We start from the raw sequence: 23,348 nt of genomic DNA on the forward strand, positions 1-23,348 counted from the left end.
TATGCCGCTGTTTGTCCCACCCACCTAAGGCTCCCCCTCCCCTCTGCGCCTCACAGCATCTCTGCGCGAGGATCCGCTGCCATTGGCTGGTTTAACGGGATGTTTGTTTTAATGTACAGCTACAGAGTAGGCGTGCGCCACATGGGCGTCCGTGCGCCAAATTTTTTTTGTCGCGTTTAAAACCTGCTTTATGTGTGTCAAAGGGCAAGGGTGCGCCGTGCCGGGGATTTAAAATACGCATAATATGTGCACTGTTTAAATCAACAGATTGGTCACACTGTACCTATGGAAGAGAAAATTGGTTTTTGAAACTGCTCAGAGGTTTCATTTTTGGCACACACACACACACACACACACACACACACACACCCATACATACACAACTATATACCCTCTAGGGGAAACAGGAGACAAATAATTTTTCTCCTGTTTCCTCCTATATATATATATATATATATATATATATATATATATATATATATATATATATATATATATATATATATATATATATATATATATATATATATATATATAATAGTTATGTATATATGTATTATAGTTATAGTTATATAGTTATATTGCACCTTTCCAAATAAAGAGATTAACTGTAACAATAACGATGAAACATCTGAGAACAGAGAAAGTGAAAACATCACCTAGGCCAGTAATGCATAAAATACTTCAGAGTAAGAGAAGCATCATGTCACCACTACTCATGTTAAAAATGAGCCACATGCTGTTTACAATAACAATACTAATAACATTACTACTACTACTACTACTACTAATAATAATAATAATAATAATAATAATAATAATAATAATAACAAGATGCAGAAAAGAATAATTTATAATAACGATAACTTTCATTTATACACTTCTTCCTTTAAAAAATAGAACTTGCCAAATGCTTCACAAGACAAAGTAAAAAAAAACAGACTTTTAAGAAGAGAAAAACATTTATAAAGTATAAACAACATTATATAAATGAATGAGAAAAAATCATCTCAATGTAAGAAAACATTAATAATCTCAATCTCAGCAATTTTATGACATTCAGCAACTAAATTACAGTGACCTGATTAGTAATGATTCTTGGGTTAGTTAAACCATCATCTGCTTTCCTTCATGGCCTGGTCTAAAAAATATCCTACAATAATAAGACAACATAACAATGACAATGATAAAGAATATTAATGCAGCATATTCCACAAACAGCTTACAAGGGGCTTCACAAGATATGATTTATTAGCAAAGAAGGTTTTTAGTAAATATATATATATATATATATATATATATATATATATATATATATATATATATATATATATATATATTATTTAAAGAAACAGTAACACAAGTAGACTTTGTTCAAAAAATAATTTAATACAATTTTAGAAATTATATCTAAATTAAATGTTATATTTCCATTTCAAACCTAGTGTATTTGTTGGTTAGATCTTATCTTTTGTTATGAAGCATATATTCTGAGATAATGCTGTTTGTAATATTTCATTTTTAATTTCTTATCAGTATTTAATAATAAAGAAGTGTTGTATTGTGTTTCAGCTACTTTAGAAGTCCAAAATCAGATTTGGGGATTTAATCACAGCCAACTGGGCAGAGGTACCACTCACAGAATCCCTCTTACCCTCCTCCGTGACCTGGCTAACTATGTGAGAAGATGATAACTTACTTCTCTGCTGTCAATGCACTTGAACACTAAAGGAACATGCTTATAAATAGAATTTAAGTAAAAATGTGTGTAACTGATTTATTAAGACACAAACCATCTGAAATGCAAATAGATTGGTTATTGCTTCATCAGATTTTAAATGACCTGCAGCCAAATTGCATATTGAACTCAGGGTTGCATACAGAAAGCATGAACTTTCCAGTTTAAAATGAATTGTCAGAAGGCCTTCCTCTCAATCTATTTACCTTTGAATTTGAAGATTTTGAATTTTGAATTCAAATGGGATAATCAATAATTATTTTATCTTAACATGTAGTTTGGGCTGGTTTTATCAAACGTTTTCTGAATAATTTTTGTAGAACCTTGCCTTTCAAACCCAAATTTCAAGTGAAAATGTAGTTGAATATGCTGGACTAAAACACTGCACTAAAATATCCCAGCACTGGATCAGTCCAAATTTAACCCAGGTTTGGGTCATGAAGAGGATTAAAATTTAATAACATTAAAATACATCATTTGTCGATTTTACAGAGTTTGTTGCTTTTACCCACCAAGATAAGTCTCTTGTGCAATACCTCAATAATATTTTTTTTTCATAGGCCAACGATCAGAACTGCTAATAAATTGATTATTTCTGTATCTTCCTTCAAATCTTAACAGATCTCACACTTTCCAGCTCAGAACTACAACTTCATGGAACATTGAAGTTTATTTTTCCATCTTGGAACTGGAAGATTATGACCACCTAGTGGGCCTACACATGGTGTAGTCAATAACAACCATCTTAACACTTCAGGTTTTGGATTGTTCTTTTCCAAACCAAGTTTTGAAACCCTTAACTATACAAAATGTTTATTTAATGTATTTGGGGTAGAAAATGTAACCAAATATGTTAAACCTGTAACCCAAACCCCCTGGGTTAAAATAACAATGTGTTAGATCTGTCTACATTTGGGACAACCAAACCTGGTTAATAAAAATCTATCATATCAAAACAAAACAAATTGGGTTGTTTGTAAACTGAGCATGTTTTTACATTGCAAAAGGTATTCATGGATAAGGGAACTACATGTTTTTCATAATTTTTATAACATAAGTAATGTGTTCATCACATGGCAATGAAACTACTGTCCCTCCTCAACCATGTCGATATTATGACTGCATCCATCCTTTTCAGATGCCAGAACATATCTGCTTCTGCTGAGCACACTTGCATCATGTGAAATACCCCCCCCCCCCCCCCCCACACACACACACACTGTTTATAACTGGCAGCACGAGGAAGGCATTTGCAGCACACCGAGTCTCTTAGTGATTTTATTTTATGTGATTGCTTATTGCTAAATTAATCTCTTGTTCGTTTTTTACCACATTCCTTTTATACACAAAGGCTGACAGCACGCTAAAACCAGAAAGACTTAGAACATCAGGGAGAACAATGGAACTGACAGAAAGCATGAGTCTGTGAAACAGGAATTAGGCTGTGACCCACTGTGAGGGGATTTAAGAGGTTTCCCCCAGAGTGAAGAAATGAGGCCATCTGTGTTTTGTTTCATATGGGTCACCTTGATAGTTTCACTAAATTAAAGCCTTCCTGGTGCTCTATCCACACTGCTACGTGTAGCAAAATCCCCACCACCTCAATACAGCTGTTTTAGCGCATTTGGTAACCCATAAATCCTGTTCCATAAAACTAGAGAAAACGCGGGTCTAATCACCAAATTGAAACAAGAAATGACACAGAATCATTAAGGGAATCTTGCTTCCGTTTTATAACCGAACAGAGGGGGTGGGAGGCACATAAAGAAAGACAAAAAGGCAAGGGCAAACGTTTTCACGGAGAAGCACTTTGGCTAATTAAGTCATTGAACCCGCTGCCCTCAGCAAAGATGTCTACTGCGGAGGGCTTCGTCGCCTTGGAGCGGAACCAATGAACGCTTAGCTTGAGCTTAGGTAGCGGGGAAACAGCCAATCAGACGAGGGGTTTTTCGAACACAGCTGAGGCACTTAGGAAGGAAATATCAAAGGTGGGAAAAAGCTTAATAGTCGCTGAGTGGAGCGGAGGAAGTCGCGCGTTGTTTTCAGAGATGTAGAAAGAAGGAACTGGGTGTCTCTTTAATAAAACAGGTAAAGCATTTATTTTCTTTCTCCAGGCCTCCTCGCGCTGCGTGTGTGTCTGTTTTGGATAGTGCCGTCGTCATGCCGGCAGGATGAGAGGGATTAGGGCGCCGTTACTGTGGCAACATTAGATTCAGGGATACCCAGCACTCCTCCCCTCTGTTCTCACCCCGGCCCTGATGCTATTTCAGTTATTATTCGGCCTTAAAAACGAACCCTGGACGCTTTCTTCGCCATTGAGCTGCCTTAATGTTTGCTGCCTAACTGCAAAACAACAGTAACGATATTCAACACAAACGCACATTTTGTGTTGTTAAAACTTCTCCCTTACACACTGTACGTGACACGAGTCTCCTCTTGAGAGCAAACGGCCTTAAATATGTAAAATATCAATAGTGGATTGAGACTGTACAGACAAACCGCTAATTCATTTATATATATATATATATATATATATATATATATATATATATATATATATATATATATATATATATATATATAGATAGATAGATAGATAGATAGATAGATAGATAGATATAGATATGTGTGTGTGTGAGAGAGAGAGCGAGAAAGTGCTTTGAAATATAAAACAGATTATTGTGCAGTTAATACGTGTGTGTGTGTGTGTGTGTGTGTGTGTGTGTGTGTGTGTGTGTGTAAGTCAGGAGTGACAGATGCACTTCTCAAAACAGATGGCATCACGTGGAAAGAACATTATATGTCTCAAGACATCGGTCAGAAGGTTAAAGCTAGGGCACCAATGGGTCTTCTAAATGGATAATGACTAATTATACTATCAAATTAGTTATACTGAAGTTTTAAGGTATGGTTTGGTCGTATCAAAGTCCTGATTTCAGTCCAACTGAAGAGTTAAAACGGTCTGTGAGAGCAAGGTAGCTTACAAGTCTGACTCAGTTACACTAGTTGGACTAAAATTCTTCAAAAATATTTTGAGTAGCTTATCGAGGTATGCCCAACACATCTGATCCAAAACAGTTTCAATGGAAGGAATTCTTTACCTTTAGAATTTGATCAAAGTAATTCTCCCCTTTGCCTGGGATTTCCCAAACAGAAATTATTTTGTGGAATCCTAAGTAAACAAGAAAAGTTTAGGCTGATTTAATGTCAGACAAAAAGATAATGTGTCTGCTTATACAGTGGATGTAAACATCATTCTCTGTACACCAAAAGTATTTACGCTCTATTTAAATAAATCTTTTGATTTCAGAAGTTGCTTTGAAGGTTCAGCATAAGTCAAAGATTGATTTACTTTTGTTGTTGATCATGATTGCGTCAGCTGGTTGTTTCTCTTTTTTCAGTAAAATAAGGTGACAGCTCAGTGCTGTTTTAATGTTATGGAACAAAATACTACTTTCACTTTCATTACAATATATGTTCTGTTTAGAATACAATAGAATACAATATAAAAAATAATTTTATGCACTGTTCAATACATATTTGGAAAATTATAGTGCTGAAACATGTGAGAATTTGACGGTTCCCAGCAGTTATAATCTGAGTTTGGTTGCTCAAAAGGCTCTCAGCCATATCTAAGAACTAGGACTAACCCTTTATGTGTTAACAGGGCATCCAGCCTTGTGCATGTAACTGTGGGAAAGTCCAAGTTTGACATAAAAAGCTCCTAATGATTTTTATCTTGTGTTGACATGTGGACAGAGGGACCCATGACCCTGACACGAGGATCCTTCACTTATTCCAACGGAGAGGAATACCATGGAGAGTGGAAAGAAGGCAAGACCCACCTACTCCATCCCCCACCATCCATCCATCACTGGCTTCATTTCTCCATCACGAACAATAAAAATGTAGTAATTCTCTGACTAAGACAAAATTGCCTAATCTGGGTCCAAATCTAATGTGAGTACCACATAATGTTCTCAATTTAGATAGTTTTAATCTGCTGCAACATATGTGGAACATTTAGAGATTTTTAATGCAAAATCAATTTATTTTAGACATCTAAACTTTTTTGCATTGGATGTGCTCCATTAACCGACCTTTTTAAATTGGATTTGAGGACCTTGAGTCAGCACTATGAAAACGAGTGATTTTAACAAATACAGGCATGTGCACTTGTTTAGGTGTGTGTTTTTAGATAAATGTATGTCCTGAGCATCCCCACAGCATCATGCTGCCACTTAAATGTTTCATCTTGGGGATGATGTGTTCGGGTTGAAATGTTAGTTTTCCTCCAAACATAGTGTTTTGTATGTAACCCAGAAAATTCAGTTTTGTTCACATTTGACCATAATGCCTTGTTCCACATGTTTGCTGTGAGCCCTACATGAAATGTGGCTCACTTCAAACTCCAGCCAGAACTTGATAAGAGTATGGTAAGAGTGACTTTTTGACAATCTTCCATTAAAGCTGGATTTGTCGAGTCCATGACGTTTAACTGTCCTATCAACAGATTCTCCCATCTGAGTGTGGATCTCTGCAGCCCCTCCATAGTCACATGGGGCTCCTGTCTTTTTTTTCCAGAATTACTGAACAGTTGTGTTATTAAAAAGATGTTAGGTTCTGTTTTCTCCTCGTGCATCTCTTCAAGGGGACATATCAGGCAAAATCCCCTTTTATAGCCCTTAAATACATTTTGTTGTGTCCTTGGAGTCTCTAGGAATGCAGACATGTTGAACGTAGTCTGTCCAGCTGCTGCAATATCTTTATATTGGGTTTGGATAATATTTTTCAAGCAGTTCAATTTTTGTCTGTTTTCTATTATTACATCACAATATCTGCTAAACAAGGCAATGCACTCTGTACGTACAGAATGACAATAAAGTTGTCTAAATCTAAGTCTAAGACTTCTGACTTGCCAATGTTGAGAATCTGCCGTTTTCATTTCCCGGAGCGTTTTTGTAGTCCAAGCTGAAGGATGTCAAAACTACAAGTGGATAAGTCAAAATGTTTGGTTGTTCATTACACCGCCCCACAGCATACTACAAACATGGCTGATTGGGGTGGAGTGAAACGCTCTGCAATCTAGTGGGGGGCACGGTGTGAACTTCCTGCTTATGGTCCTTTTCACATCTGATGGTCTGATAGACTTGGTTCAATTGGGGACCAAGTTGCAAATTTTCAGCTGGTGCAGTTTGATTTCACGCAGCACTTTATCAAATGAACCAAACCTGTTGATCCCCTCGCCTGTGGTGGCGCTGCACCAAGAACCACAGAAGGAAAAAGGTTGATCAGCAACGCAGCATAACTTCCTTTTCTGCGAAAATGTAAACAAAATGGAACGGCCACAGATTTTAGCCATGTTGTTGCTAACTGTCTTTGACACGTGTACCAGACAAGAACAGTTCACCAGTGGGCTGAGGCAGGGGACCTCGGAGAATTTTATATTTTATGCTTGGCGGGTGAGAGGGCTCCGTATGAGGCAGTGGCATGCCAACAGGGCGCAAACAGCTTCACTGAACTGATGTCATGCTTCCACAGATATCTAGCAAGGTAATTACAATATATGAACAACTTCACTAGTATTATTGCTCAATTACTATTGTATTTACCAAGATTGCCCTGCGCTGTAGTCCGCTTTCTGCATTTGGAGAGGATTCTGGTCTGCTTAGCATTCCCATGTGTATACAAACTGCTCCAGGGTTCAGTTTAACCGAGCCAAGACCTAGGTTTTGAGGTGAGTTCACACCTCCCCAACTGAACCAAAGCAAACGACCCAGAGTCAGATTAAAGCGGACTGAAAGAGCTGGTGTGAATGCACCCTTAGATTCAAAGGGGACCTACCATATTATGCTTCCTTTTGAATATTTAGGATAGGTCTATGGGCAATACAAAACTTGTTCATTACATTGTTTGCACAAAATCATTCTCAGATAATGAGATTTCACCTCCTCAGTTTTGCTTAGTTTGAGTTCCTCTCAGAATGAGCTGTTTTTATTTTATGCAGCTAAGCTGTAGCTGGCCGACCCCCCCCCCCCAACTCAATGTTTTCACTCGCACTTTATTGACGCGAAAATGGCTGCTAGCAGATGCACAATGGTACAGCTGTGAATCTTTGACCCTGAGTCAGACCCAGAAGCAGATGTGTACCCACCTGCGCAACCAGCAAGGATCCGTCGATGGTGACAGCTCGTCCTCTGCTTTTTTATTTCTTGCTTTTTAAAGGCAGCTGCAACTCGGCCCTCTACAGCTCGACCAGCTACCATAACAGCTGTTATGATGTGGGCAACATGCTAGCTCACTCTGTTACCTTCTTCAATAGAAGTCTTTTGGTAAATCATGCCGTTCCAGTTTTAGAAACAGTCCTTCATTAAGTGATTTACACGAACCACCATTTTCTTTGGCAATATGGCTGGGACAGTGCCATCAAAAATGAAATGAAGCCACACATCTCAGTTCTCTGTGACGGGGAGAATGTGCACGGACATGTTGTTTATTGCAGCCGAGAACAAAACATTTGTCCTTTCCTCCAGCTATTGTGCAGCGCATAAAACCTGCTGACCAAATGGGTCCTCTTTTAAAAATGAAGTGGTAGAAGCTTAGCTGCTAGGTGCCGATTGTGATGTAATAATTGGGAAGTCTTTGAAATGGCTAATTTCCAGGCCTAGTTTTTTACATTTTCAACTGAACATCAAATGCAGAGCACTCTCATTAAAAACTGTGAAATCACCCTTTAGTATGGCGTTGATAGAAAACTTGAGTTGCAGGTTTAGTGACATTAGCAGCTTACAGTCAGCCCTTTCTGGTATTGTCACTGTGCTTACAAATCATCCGTACATTGTCTGTCTCTCTGTCACTGTTTCTGTTGTCTGCCAGCCCCTCAGCAGTCTTTATGAGCCGACTTAGTCCTTGCAACATGGTAACTCAAGAGCTACTTAATTTTTTTTACTTCAAATAAAAGTATACAACAGGGTGTCAAGCCTAAGGCATATCCTAAACTTCTTAGAATAGCTTAGACTTTTTTCATCCAATAAAGTCTCACGCTGAAAAGATCTGAATAGTGCGTGACAATCCAGACTTTACATTGATGAGGAAGACTGGGAGTTTTAATTCTGCAAGACCTCATGGCACAAGATCTTGGTTTTTCCCTAGCATTCACGCTTACTTTTTTTTTCCAGGTTACGCATCACACCTTACCTTTTCCCACTTCTCCAAGCCATTACCTTTATTACCAAATAAAGGTAATGCCTTTATTTGGTAATGCAACCAAATAAAGGCATTACACTGAAGTTTTATAACTGCAAATTTTAAAACAATGTCATAAATTAATGTTCTCGTTTACTTTTTATTCCACTATGAATTCTGGGACTGGAGTTCAGAATAAGAGATGCCTTTAATAGAGCAGCATTAGTGTTACTAAATTGTTCAGATTGAAAGTTTAATAAATTTACATCTGCCTATCATGCATTTGTTATTGAGACCCTTGTGCAAGCAAAAACTACAGACAATGGAAGACAGTTTAAATAATTTATTATTAATACAGCAAGATAAAGGAATGTTTCTTCTTGACTTGGGAGTGGGTTCCAGGATGACACGGTGGAGGAGAGGTAAATTACAGGAAGCAGGGCTTGGAATACTGTGAGGAGGACTGATATGAGAGGGAAGTTTACTGTTGTTGGTGATGGCGAGAATCCAGGGGAAGAGGTGAGTATATCCGCAGGGGTTGAGGTTGACAGGTCTTAGTGTGTGCAGTAGTTTCTGATGAATAATGTTTTCCTACTCCAAGAGAGACAAGCAAGACAGTGAAGCTCGGCGTTGTTGGAGGATGGACAGGCAGGTGAGGGAAGGATGGTATGTGGAGGAGTCCAGTCTGTGGGTCCAGGGAGGTGTGACAAAAGAAGTGCTAAGGAAATTCTTCAGGGGGATTCCAGAGGTAAGTAGAGAAGCTGCCAAGGGTGATAGTGGAGCAAGGAAGGAATCCAGGGAAAAAGTGTCTCAATGAGAGCAGCTGGAGAAGTCCAGAACTCAGCAGGAGTTTATATCTGGAGAGGACAAGAACGTAGAGGTAAACTGAGTGGAAAATGCAATCAAAGCGTTTAAACAAGAAAAAAAGCTTGAGCTAACAAAGCTTGACACTGTCAACAATTCTGGACCATCAGGAGAAGAATGGGCAACCCTCAGTTCCATATATACCCAGCAGTAGATGAGATAGATTGGAAGCAGGTGTGCTTCCTGCTGCGGGTGAGCCATGCTCCTCAGCTGAGATCTGGTCACAGGTTGATTGATGCAATTACCATGAATGTCAACATCATGTTCCCAGCTCATTACAGTAAGTTCCTCAGAGGGAACTTTCGAGAGAAAGGAGGCAGAGACCTGCTTCCAATCCTGGTCCTCAAGTACCCATGTCCTGCAAGTTTTAGATGTCTCCTTGCTGCCAGACACCTGACTTAAATGAATGGGTGATTAAGAAACTTCTGCAGCACTTGATGTTATACAGAGGAGTTCTATCAATCATTTGAATCAGGTGAGGTGGAACAGAAATACATTTAAAACATACTGGACAGGGCTCCCTGAGGACCAGGGTTGGAACTGCTGGATCAGAGGATAGTTTCTTCCACTCTGGGAGCGAGAACTATCTTTATGCCTCTCTTAATTGGCCTGAACGAGCTCCAGGTGCCAGCCACACCCTGCAGTCAGAAAACGTACACAAAAACAAAGTCCTGCACACAACCTTGAGGATGTGACACTGCCTGTTTTATAGCCACTTTTTCAGAAACATTTTAAACTGGAACACAAGAGCGGTCAGAAGGAACATTTGTAACAACAGCTTTAGAAGCTGGTAGTGACAAGGCTTAACCTTGAGAACAGACCAAAACTAATATTTGGGTTAAAATGAATGATTTTTATTTTTAGCTCAATTCTCCATTTTACATGATCAGGCTATAAAAGCCAAAAAAACGTCATAATGTCTGATAGAACCTTTATATAGAAGCAAGTGAATGAATACTCGACTTATAACTGTGAATTAACTGTCATCTGTCTATTTATACTTTATGACCAGTTCCTTGGTCAAAGTGTGAATGTTGAATATACAGTAAGTAGACTTTTGAAGACGTATGCCTCTCTTTCCCTCTCAGGGAGAGAGAAGTGAGAGTGGAGGAGTTTAAGTATCTTGGGGTCTTGTTCACGAATGAGGGGAAGATGGAGCGGGAGATCGACAGGCGGATTGGTGCAGCGTCTGCTGTGAAGCGAGCGCTGTACCGATCCGTTGTGGTCAAGAGAGAGCTGAGCCAAAAGGCGAAGCTCTCGATTTACCGGTCGATCTACGTTCCTACCCTCATCTATGGTCATGAGCTTTGGTTCATGACCGAAAGAACGAGTTTCCAGGTATACAAGTGGCCAAAATGAGTTTTCTTCGTAGTGTGTCTGGGCTCTCCCTTAGAGATAGGGTGAGGAGCTCAGTCATCCGGGGAGGACTCAGAGTAGAGCCGCTGCTCCTCCACTTCGAGAGGAGCCAGTTGAGGTGGCTCGGGCATCTGGTCAGGATGCCTCCTGGACGCCTCCCTGGTGAGGTGTTCCGGGCACGTCCCACCAGCAGGAGGCCCAGGGGAAGACCCATGACACGCTGGAGGCACTATGTCTCCCGGATGGCCTGGGAACACCTTGGGATTCCCCCGGAGGAGCTGGCTCAAGTGGCTGGGGAGAGGGACGTCTGGGCCTCCCTACTGAAGCTGCTACCCCCGTGACCCGACTCCGGATAAGCGGAAGAAGATGGATGGATGGATGAATGAATGGATAATTTCAAGTTATGAGAACGCTTTAATTTTTGTTGTGAGGTTATTATACTTTCCCAGAATATGTAGTTATAAAAGCAATACTTGATTTTTGCTAATTAAAAGCCAGGTTAATCAGAGGTCACCAACTCTAGTTTTAAAACTGTATTGCCTGAAAAACACAGATGTCTGGAACGCCATTAGTTTCCACATCGTGGCTTTTTGTTTTAGCACAAATATTTCCAAACAAGTGACGCCTTTTTTTATAAGTAGGAGTTTAAAGTGTAGCACCATTCTTTTAGCCAGCTGAGGAGGGTTATGAGGGAAATTATTTTGGTTTGGAAACAGTTGCTTTATGAAACTGATGTTTACCTTGATAGCAGTAGCTGAGCCATTGTTACTTTAGATTTAGAGTTAATATTTTAAGTCCCACTTTCCCATCTCTGCAGACTTTTTTTTTAATTAGACTACTACTGTACTGTTGATCTAAAGTGATATCTAAGGGATATCTATTACAATAAATGGATAACAGAGGATGCCAGTAAACATGATAAAACATTGTTAACTATGGCAGCTTTTTATTATAGGTGAGTTTCATGTTAGACTGGAGAGTTGGGCTAAAACTGTATGTACTTTAACTGAGTCCCTATAGGAAGAGCTACTTTTAAATAAACCCACACTTGCACACAAACAGATTGTGTTTTACAGCAACCAGCAGCAACAGCCTGTGTAAAAAAAGAAAAGGTGACAAACTTAATTCAGTAACTAATCTACACGCACATGCACACAGAGACCATCTGGTGTCACAGAGCCTTCGGAGACACAATATAACACTACCTGAACTCAGATTTGCGCTTTGACTAAAACACTGAGAAAACCTTTGAGGTAAGGTTAAACAAAGAACAAAAGTTTGGCACTTGCGCAGCTTGAATACTGTAGGGAAAAACATATGTTCCGTGCACAATTAGCTAAAACTGCTAAACTGGTTTGGCGGCAGTTCATCAAAATGCTTAATTACTGGTGTTTTTTATGTCAGCAGCACTGAGATTTGTTTTGTTGAGTTCCACACAGCCGTGTTAGTTTCACAAATAGCTACCTGTTTGGAACAGCCAGGATTTCATGTGTTGTAGTTAATTATTTAAACTTTAAATTGCATGCAGAAACTTAATACACATGTTAAAACATCAAGCAAACAGGAAGGTTTTGTTACTGAGACACTGCAGCAATTAATGGTCTTTGTTTAACAGTGGGCAGAACATTTAACAACATTACCGTTGCTTTACAGGAGTCAGTGAACATAGATGTGTACGAACATTGCGTAGGCTGGCAGATTTCTCCTGACTAACAGCAACTGTACGAATTTTTGTGAATGGAAAATATTTACTGTTGAATGATGGGTGTGTCTTTACATTTTTGATTCTTTGTTTTTTCATATGGATTAGTTTGGGTTGTGGATTATTAAAGTTAATGAGGTCTGTTCTCAGTTTTTTCTGTGTTGACTTTTTAGTTGTTTATTGTGTTGTTCATTGTGTGTATTGCGATATATTCTTTTTCTGTATTAGTTTGTAGTTTTTGGTTCAGTTTGATCCTTTTGTGAGTCGCCCCCTTTGTTTATTAGTCAACTTCCCTCTGTTTTTGCTGCCTAGGTTTTTCCCCAGTTGCATTGCTTTCTCCAGATTAACCAAATGTGGATTTCATGTCATTCATCCACCTTCCCATCGGTGATAAGTCCAGTAGTTTGCCAGATTTTCTGATTTCCTTTACGCAGCTATTTATGTGATTGTGTCCACCCTAGGAATTATCACACCTGAATTGTGAGGAATGTTGTCCGTTAGCTGCTAAGGCTAACATCTTGCTACGAGCCAAGTTAAACATAGTTACAGCTTGTTTAAACATAACGCTTGTTTTGTTCACTATTCAATCATCCGATAATGCCACGAGTTTTCATATAACCTTAATAAGCAACGTTATTGTTGGAGACCATGAAGCTAGTTGCGTTGGTGTTAACTTTGTTACCCAAGTGTGCTTCCCACATAACTTTTGGTCATCTGTAACTCTACCATTTTCCACTCTACCATTTTCTTAATTCAAGAAAATTTTAGGAGGACTCAAGGCCTCTTAACATGGTTCGCGCTAACCGCCCGTGGCGGACGTGTCCACCACGTCCGCGCCCCGGAAAACAAAACTTGCCAAATCCGTTCGGGAGAAGGGCGAAAACCTCGTTTCCACCCACAAAAGCCTTCAGAGCCGTTCTCTGATGTTCTTTTAATGAAACAATATTAGGTAGATTGGACAACACAGAAGAAATAGCAGCATCAATGTTAACGCTTGCTTCCTCGATGCGAGCCGCCATTGCTGTCTAAATCAAAACAGTCTCTCGTCACGGTCGCTTCTCCACTACGTCACATCTATGAAACTCCAGCCCTGCGTCCTGATTGGCTAGACAATAAAACTGGTTGGAGAAATCACTCTCTATGGGAGATGTCCCAGATGGATGTGAGGGAAGCTAGACGGAGCGACATCCGTCTGGCAAGGGTCAGGTTATGAATATTATGGATTTATATTAATACATGTCTTGTGTCCTTCACATTTGTAAAGGAAACTTATAACCACTCCAGAGTCCCGACAGTAGATGGTGCAAGTTTAAAAACAATAGTCTAACCTACTGGACCCACTGGATCTAGCTAGCTACCTGAAAGAGCACATGCTAGCTAACTTTTGAAATGATCCCCCCCTCTGTTTTTTTTTTGCAAATTGCATACTGTGTATATATATATATATATATATATATATATATATATATATATATATATATATATATATATATACATATATATGTATATGTATATATATATATATATGTATATATATATATATATACATACATATATATATACATACATATATATACACACATACATATATACATACATATATATACACACATACATATATACATATATATATATACACATACATATACATATATATATACACATACATATACATATATATATACATATACATATATATATACATATACATATATATATACATACATATACATATATATATATATATATATATATATATATATATATATATATATATATATATACAGGGGTTGGACAATGAAACTGAAAAACCTGGTTTTAGACCACAATAATTTATTAGTATGGTGTAGGGCCTCCTTTTGCGGCCAATACAGCATCTATTCATCTTGGGAATGACATATACAAGTCCTGCACAGTGGTCAGAGGGATTTTAAGCCATTCTTCTTGCAGGATAGTGGCCAGGTCACGAAGTGATGCTGGTGGAGGAAAATGTTTCCTGACCCGCTCCTCCAAAACACCCCAAAGTGGCTCAATAATATTTAGATCTGGTGACTGTGCAGGCCATGGGGGATGTTCAGCTTCACTTTCATGTTCATCAAACCAATCTTTCACCAGTCTTGCTGTGTGTATTGGTGCATTGTCATCCTGATACACGGCACCTCCTTCAGGATACAATGTTTGAACCATTGGATGCACATGGTCCTCCAGAATGGTTCGGTAGTCCTTGGCAGTGACGCGCCCATCTAGCACAAGTATGGGGCCAAGGGAATGCCATGATATGGCAGCCCAAACCATCACTGATCCACCCCCATGCCTCACTCTGGGCATGCAACAGTCTGGGTGCTACGCTTCTTTGGGGCTTCTCCACACCATAACTCTCCCGGATGTGGGGAAAACAGTAAAGGTGGACTCATCAGAGAACAATACATGTTTCAAATTGTCCAGAGCCCAAGATTTGCACTCCTTGCACCATTGAAACCGACGTTTGGCATTGGCACGAGTGACCAAAGGTTTGGCTATAGCAGCCCGGCCGTGGATATTGACCCTGTGGAGCTCCTGACGGACACGGACAGTTTTGGTGGAAACAGGAGAGTTGAGGTGCACATTTAATTCTGCCGTGATCAAGCCTGGCTGGCCCAGCTACATTCCTTCAGATGTCCCATCAGAGGAGGCCGTATGGCCTCATGGTTCAGCCAGCCTTCCTCTCCTCCTTTGTCTAAAGGAGGGTGGAGGTGACGGCTGGTAGCTTTGTCCTGGAGAGGTGGTCTGAGAGAGCTGCTGTAGAGCTGAAGAGAGAGAGGGTCTGTGTCTGTGGGAGGAAGGTTTTTATAGCAGCAGGACCCCTGGTGAGAAGAAGGGCCGTCTAAGCCTTGAGGGTCTCATGTTGCAGCCCGAGTGGAGTTCCTTTGTTAAACTCTTCCACTGTTCAGAATTCAATCTGAGATCAATTATTTATCATGGCGTTATTATGGCATAACATATATTTTAATAAATTATATAATGAATTGATATCTGAGAACCCGATATTCAAGCTGGACACAGGTTGCTTGCAAAATGTTTATTTTAAAAGGTAGAAGGGATATGGAAGGCAGGCAGGACTGGCTAGCCAGGGCAGGACTGGCTGACTAGGGGAGGACCACACAGAAGTAGGCTGACCAGGTGATGTAGACAGAACCAGACTAGACCAGGAGCAGGAGTTGCACGCAGAATCAGACTTGACCATGAGATGTATGCTGAAGCAGACTTGATCAGAAGCTGCAGATGAGTGAACAGGTCCCAGAAATAAACAGAAAACAACGAGAATACGTTGGGGACCAATACATGCAGGCCGCAGGACAAGACGAGATGTTCTGGCAGGGAATGGTTGGATGAGGTCGGTATAAGTAAGCAGAGTGACAGGTGAGCAGAGTTGACACTACTTAGTTGCAGCAGGTGAAGCTGATTATGGTGCTGAGTGGTGGCTGGGAGGTGACTGAGCTGATTGGATGGTGAATGGTTGCTGGGAGGAGTGGAACATGGAGTGAAAAATCAGTCCAGAAAGTAAAAAAAAAAAAAAAAAAAAAAAACTTAAATCATGACAGAATTCTTTTGAAGAGTTGTCACTCATTTACTCCATATGTGTGCAGTTTGCTGTTAGAGAATGCAAGAGCTCAAATCCCTCTTTCACCTATTGTCCTAATATTAAAGCCGAATTGGGCTGATGTTCACAGCAAAATATTTGACAGACCAAGCGTTACTTGATTACATATTAAATAACTTAAAAGCATTTAATTACAGCCCTGCAATAGACTGACAACCTGTCCAGGGTGTACCCCGCCTCTTGCCCGTTGACAGCTGGAGATGGGCACAAACACCCTTGTGACCCCGCAAGGGATAGATGTATTAGAAAATGGATGGATACTTACACTGGCTTCCTGTATCTCAGAGAATAGACTTTAAAATACTTCTGTTAGTCTATAAATCCCTGAATGACTTAGCACCTAAATACATCACAGACTTATTATCAGTGTATCAACCATCCAGACCACTCTGGTCTTCTGGCTCCAGCCTACTCTGCATACCTAGAACACGAACTAAACACAGAGAAGCAGCATTTAGTTCCTATGCTCCACTTATCTGGAACAAACTTCCAGAAAAATTGTAAAAGTGCTGAAAGCCTGAGTTCTTTTAAATCAAGATTAAAAACACATTTGTTTAGGATTGCCTTCGACTGTTCTGGTTAAACTGTTTTACTGAAACATCATTAGTTCAACTTTGTCGTCCAACTTGTCATGTTTGAGAGGTTAGGTTGGTGGTAGGACCAAACGCAGAGAGACCAAGGCAGGGAGCAGTTATGAGTGAGTTTAATAACAAAAATCCAAAAACTTACAAAAACACTGGAGAACTCAGGAGCAAAAACCAAAACGTAAACCTGGGGTGGAACACGTGGAAGCGATGAGGCAAGATGACACGAAGCAAGATTAGCAGCAAAGGTAGTCCAGCGAAAGCAGTGTTGAGAGCAGAACAGAGATACCAGCAGTGAGTGGAGAAACAAGGGGAGCTTAAATACTGTGAGGAAGGGAGCTGGAAACAAAGGCAGGGGTAGGTTGGGTTAATTAAGCACAGGTGTGTAGAAGGAGCTAGGAGAGAAACTGAGGAGAGAGAGAGAGAGCTAGTGGCAACAGGGGGCGAGAGAGAGCAACAAAGGAAAGCAGGCAGAATGTAACTAAACAAACATGAAAAAAACAGAACTGTGTAAACCATGACACAACTGTTTTTAATGTTTGCTTTTAGTTTCTATTTTTCCATGTTCTATTTTGTTTCTACATTTTATTCCTACTTGCTTTTATTCTGTTTATTTTTCTTCCTGTATTTTAATCATGCAAAGCAAATTTATACAAATAAATTTGCCTTGCCTTGCCTTGCCTTGGATGGATGGCATTTAATTGCACAACAGGAATTAATCTGCTGATCCAACCCCCTTTTTTCAGTTAGAATGAAAGAGCCCATTAGGTGGTTCACATGCACATTATCCCCTCAGTGCACAGACCGATGCTCATTTATCTTAACATGTGACAAAATCAGAGTAATATTTACAGTTTACATCTGACTGAGGTTGTTTCCATCATTTTTGAGGTGTGTTAGGTTGTATGAGGCTAAATGTGATTGTATTTCTTTATAATGATTTATACCATAAAAGCTCAAACTCATAAAAAACATTTGGTTTGATGCTCCTTGAGTTTAATACAACTGAATAAAGTTATATTTCATTGTATTAAGGTATGTTTTAGTACTTTGTGGTTTGTTATTGTTGATCAAAAAAGTTTAACCTCAGACTGGCAATGTTCGCTTTGCAAAGATCCGCCCTACTCTCTTTCTGATTGGCTAATGTCCCGGCTCTGCCAGGTTTAATTGGTTGAGAGCAGCTTCAGATTAAAACCTTGAATAAAAAGTCTTGACAGGACTTTTTGCGCTCAATTTCCAAATGACGGAAATCCGTCGGAGCGACGGAGAACTTTAACCCCTGAGATAGACACTGTCGTTGGACATGCAGTAGTATATAAATGTTTTAAATCAGGTGGGTCCGGATCCGGACTCCGGTCGGCTAATCCGTGACCTCTGATGTAGGTTAATATTTCATTCTCCCAACCAATCACAAACACAGACCCAATAATGTTCCGTCCCCAAGCTCCACCCCCTTCAAAGAGTTCAGAGAGCACGTGTTGTTTTTCATTTGTAAAGTACTTGCAGTTTTGGTAAAAAGTTGGTTGAATAAAGGGCTGAGTTTGAATTCAGTGCTTGTGTGTTCTGTATCTAAAAATAGGTCACTAAGCAATAGCATAAAATGGCCAGGGCTGCATTTAAAATATATGTTTTGAATTTGTTGATAATTATCGATATCGATCAATATGATTTATATTTTATCAACATGCTTTTTTTTCTATATCGTCCAGCCCCAATCTCCATCATCATTTCAGTTGCTTGTAAAAATATTTTGACTCCCCTGTTCTTGTCTACACACCTTTGAACACCTCCTTATTGCCTCATGCTGTCACTCTCCTTTATTAACATTATAAATGATCCTCCATAAAATATTTTAATCTTTAAATTAATCTCTTAGGCAATTAGGCAATTTTCTTGGCATCGATGTTAAAAACGAGCAAATTATTCATTTCCAAACAAACTCTGGCGCTCTAGTCACACATTAAAGTTAAATAAAACTATCCCATCATGTAGCTTCACTTTAATGTCTACCATTAATCTTGGTGATAAATGAACACTGAAATAAACCGTTAGATATCATCTGATTGAATTGCTGTGGTAGATCCAACTGCCCCCCGAAGCCTCCTACTCCGTGGTAGGAGTGGAAGATTAGTTGTTTTAAAAACCCTGCTACGTTTGGACTAGGCCTCAGTCAGCCATTTGAGGTGGTTTGGACATTTGTTAAGGATGCCCCCTGGGTGCCTCCCTTTGGGACCTTTCCCACTGGAAGGAGCCTGACTATCATATTTTTGCATGATGATTTCAAACATTTTATGTTTGCACGTCTCACATTTTCTTCAAGCCCCCTCTTATACAAGATAGAATTCATGGTAGATTCCATCATAACCAGGGGCCTTGTATATAAAGCTTGCGTATTCACAAAATGGGGCCTGAAATGTCGCTTTCCACACAAAATTTGGGATCTAAAAAAATGTTATGGGAAAATGTGCTGTCCTCATGGCAACGCTCACTCATGCATACGCTCGTTTTGAAGAGAGGGAAATTGGCAATGCAGATGGTAAAGTGGTGATGTGTAGCCAGACTATATCATGATTCCTCTCAGTTGTTCAATTTCACTGCATTTCGGACTTTAATCCTAGATCAACTTTATCAGTCGACTTTGTCAGCATTATCAGTGTTATTCATGCTTGCACTAGTGACCCATAACAATATAAGGACCTTTAAAATAAATAAAAAAAATGCTCCTCTCCCCGATGATCAGCAGGGTGACGTGTACCCACTAGCTTCTCTTTCATGATAAGTTAAGTGAGGCACAAAACTAAACACCTATTAGCAGCAACAATTTTTTTCGTGATCCATACAACCTGACTTTGATCAATTTTAAATTAAACAGATAAATTAGCATAAGCCACCACACTAGAAATGCCATTTTATATAAGCTAAATATAATTACATTTTTATACATAAAATTACAAATAAAGGCTCACTAATAATGTTAATTTATTGAACAGAAAAGATTCACATCAATCCTTCAATGAGCCGGTAAGGAGAACCAACACTAGATTGTCGCACACTACCTGGCAGAATTTAAACATAACGTGTGCAATTCCAGTATTTTGATTGGACAATCCAAGCTTGGGGCCGTAGGATTTGTGGCCCACAGCTGTCTACTGAGAGCATGTTGGACATGCATACAGTGATTTCAGGTGTTCATTATTTAAACAAACGTTGGTGCGCTGGCCCCAATATCAAGGTGCCTCTAGAGGATTTAGTCTACTGAGCTTGTCAGTTTTCTGGCAGACTTAGATATATAGACACAAATGTAAAACAACAATCAAATTGACTTTTTAACAAATTATTTTAATGTGGACAACATATGTGCTTTTACCTCTGATTTATTCATTTAATGAACTTCTCTCTCTGTTATTTTCACTTTTTCTTTGCTTTTTCTCTATGGTTCCTATTTCACCATGAAAAAAATAACGGTCTTCTGACTAATTTTTACAATATATTAAAATTCATGAGGTGCTTTGCAATGACCATTTATGGTTGAATATATAAATAATTTTTTATCAGCGTACAACATTTTTTTGGCCGTGCATATACTTTTAGTATGGATTCTACGCAACGTTTTATAAATGAGACCCCCAGCTTTTGCTGCAGTAAAGCATTTCCAATCCCTGACACGTCTACCTCTTTGCTTCACAATCCTATTCCTGGAACGCCACATTTGGTCCATGTCAAACAGGTCTTCAGTTGTGGAGTCCAGATCATTCAGTTTTCCATCTGTCCAAATAACTCCATTCCAGAAGTGGTTGTCCTTGTATCTGGCAAACTTCAGTCCAGTCTTTGTGTTTTTCCTCCGAGGTCATGGAAACTTGTGCAGTATCTTTCTGATTATAGAAGCATGTGCTTTCACAACACGTTGCTTACTCTGTTTCAACAGTCAGGAGCACACCAAACTAAGTAATGATGTTCTAATCATGGGCATCTTTAACTTGGACTAAATATGAGGTGTCCTACTTTATTATTCAGAAATCGCAATTTTTCAAATTAGTTTAACAAAACATTTTAACAGGTGTATTCAATAGTTCTAATTGCTAGTGATATTAGTTGAACACTTAAGCATTCTTAAAATTAATATTAAATATTCATTCCTCCAAATACATAAGGTGTCCTAGGTTCATCCAATGACTGCATCAGGAGATTAGCAGTCTATAAATCTATTGGCTAAACAAAACCTTATCCAGCCTTGTCTGTGTGCTTCCTCCACTCAAACAGTATTCTGATATATAAAGCATGGCTGGTTGTAGTTAGAGAACATATTCATGTTGATACATTGATTGATGTTTTTTATTTTGACCACATAATGAAGTTGTATTAGTGAGAGATTAATGTATGCGTGCATGTTAACATTACCAAACAATAATGTATCCTCTTTGCTATCAATCCTCAGAGTATGATTCTATACTTTGATTTTTACTGGTATTTTAAGATAAATGCTCAGCGGTATGATTGCCTGTCTGCCACAGCCTATCTGACCCCAGATGTTAGTCCTCTGCAAACTGCAGCTGTGGGCTTCTACGCTCTAATTTCCCAGCCTGATTTTGTGTGATTAAACCCTGAACAGGAAGTAAATTGACTTCTAAAATGTGCTTTTAATAACTATATTCCAAAACATATTTTTTGAACTGAGTATGGGGTGTCATGGGCTGCACTGTGGATTATATTTTTAATTACATCCACCCACAAGCCAATGACAAACTATTTTTTCCGCTTACAACCAGAACGTACACTTGAGTTATTGTTGCCTGTAATCACTAATATATTCCTGCTTTTAAGTGCCACCACCCAGACTTTTAATTGCCTTCGTGCTTTGCTTTGTGAGCATTTCTATCACACAAATAAGGTATATATAAATATCAGGAAAGTTTGTTCCCATATTTTAAATACTATAGTAGATATCCACGTCAAGTCTGACAGCCTTTGATTTATAACTCAATTCACTTGCTATACTCCAACTACAAAGACTAATGATGGGAACCATGTTGAATCTTTTGCCATTTGTACAAGAGGTTAAAAAATGAATGGAACTTTATGACGTACATTAGCAGCAGTTAACAGGTGAGAGACACAGCCTAAACAGGTCACCAGTCCATTACAAGGCCAAGAAAGGCACAAGAGACAAACAACCGTTCACTCAAGCGCACACACCTAAAGCAATTCTGGAGCTGGCTTACAAAATGTGTCACGAGGTCAACTAAGAGTCTAGTAGGATTAGCCAATTAGGAGTACCATTTAACCTAGCATGCATGGTTTGAACAATGAACAACAGCATATTAGTAAAATATACACCACAACTATAGAATATCTATTAATATACTGGAATACAATAAATAAAACTGCAGCGTATATTATATGATCAAATATTATATAATATTATCAAAAGTTTCAGTAACCTAATTAACTAGGGTAAACACATTATATAGATTGAATTCCTCACAGACTGATGTTTTAAAGCCATCATTTCTATTAGTAATGATAATGTTTTGCTTTCATTAAAATACATCAAAGATTTTATTACATCAAAATGGAAAAAAAAAACTAATTTTAATAAAAAGTATGCTTAATACTTGCTTAAAGGTTGTTATTTTGAAAAAGTACCTTTAATCTGACAAATGAGCCTCACTTGAACCCATATTCTAATTTATTAAATATAGTCCTATTCACACAGGATAGGCAATATTCAATTCAAAATCAAAAATACTTTATTTAACCCAAAGGAAAATTAAATTATCTGGGACCCCATGTAATAAATAAATTAACTCCCTTGGTCTGCTTTTTGTTTTCTTTTTTTCTTTGTTTTACGTGTCCTGTCTGGCAGTGTAGCATGAAGAATCGCTGTCTTAAAGCCAAATAGAGCCCAACAGATTTACTTTCAGGAATGGAGCATTAGTGCTTTCGCCATAGTGCTCCATTTGATCTATATATGCAAAAAAGCTTTGTTAGATATTATTTTGTGATTATTTCACATTCAATGGACACAAAACTGGAAAAGTAAAAGAGAAAGAAAGGAAGGAAGAGAAAAAGATGAAACAAGATGCTAAAAGGGAAAAAAGGTGACAAAAATATAGTAGAGGAAAAAGAGAGTACAAGATAACATTCTTGGAGTCTGCTTCTACACCTGCAGAGAGAACAGTAAAACCAATCAATAAAAAATTACAGGTACAAACAACCAACGCCTTGATAACACCATTTATAAAGATTTGAGATTTTGCTGAAATGTATGGGCAATAGCCA

The 23,348-nt window shown here is 38.8% G+C and overlaps 1 protein-coding gene across 2 annotated transcripts in view; it reads left to right on the forward strand.

Moving 5' to 3' along the window:
• The first annotated feature begins 3,696 nt into the window (after positions 1-3,696).
• The window catches only part of LOC105931214 (MORN repeat-containing protein 4-like), a 58,239-nt gene continuing 38,587 nt past the window's right edge, over positions 3,697-23,348 (forward strand). Inside the window, exons 1-2 of one of the 2 annotated variants that reach the window (XM_036136742.1) lie at positions 3,697-3,821; positions 5,494-5,572. In XM_036136742.1, the coding sequence (XP_035992635.1) occupies positions 5,506-5,572 (67 nt within the window). In that variant the 5' untranslated portion in view covers positions 3,697-3,821; positions 5,494-5,505. Of the gene's footprint in view, positions 3,827-5,493; positions 5,573-23,348 lie in introns of both variants that reach the window. The other variant, XM_036136741.1, reaches the window with a different exon arrangement.

The sequence above is a fragment of the Fundulus heteroclitus genome, chromosome 5 (assembly GCF_011125445.2).
Source record: "Fundulus heteroclitus isolate FHET01 chromosome 5, MU-UCD_Fhet_4.1, whole genome shotgun sequence".
In the NCBI taxonomy this organism is placed as follows: Eukaryota; Metazoa; Chordata; class Actinopteri; order Cyprinodontiformes; family Fundulidae; genus Fundulus; species Fundulus heteroclitus.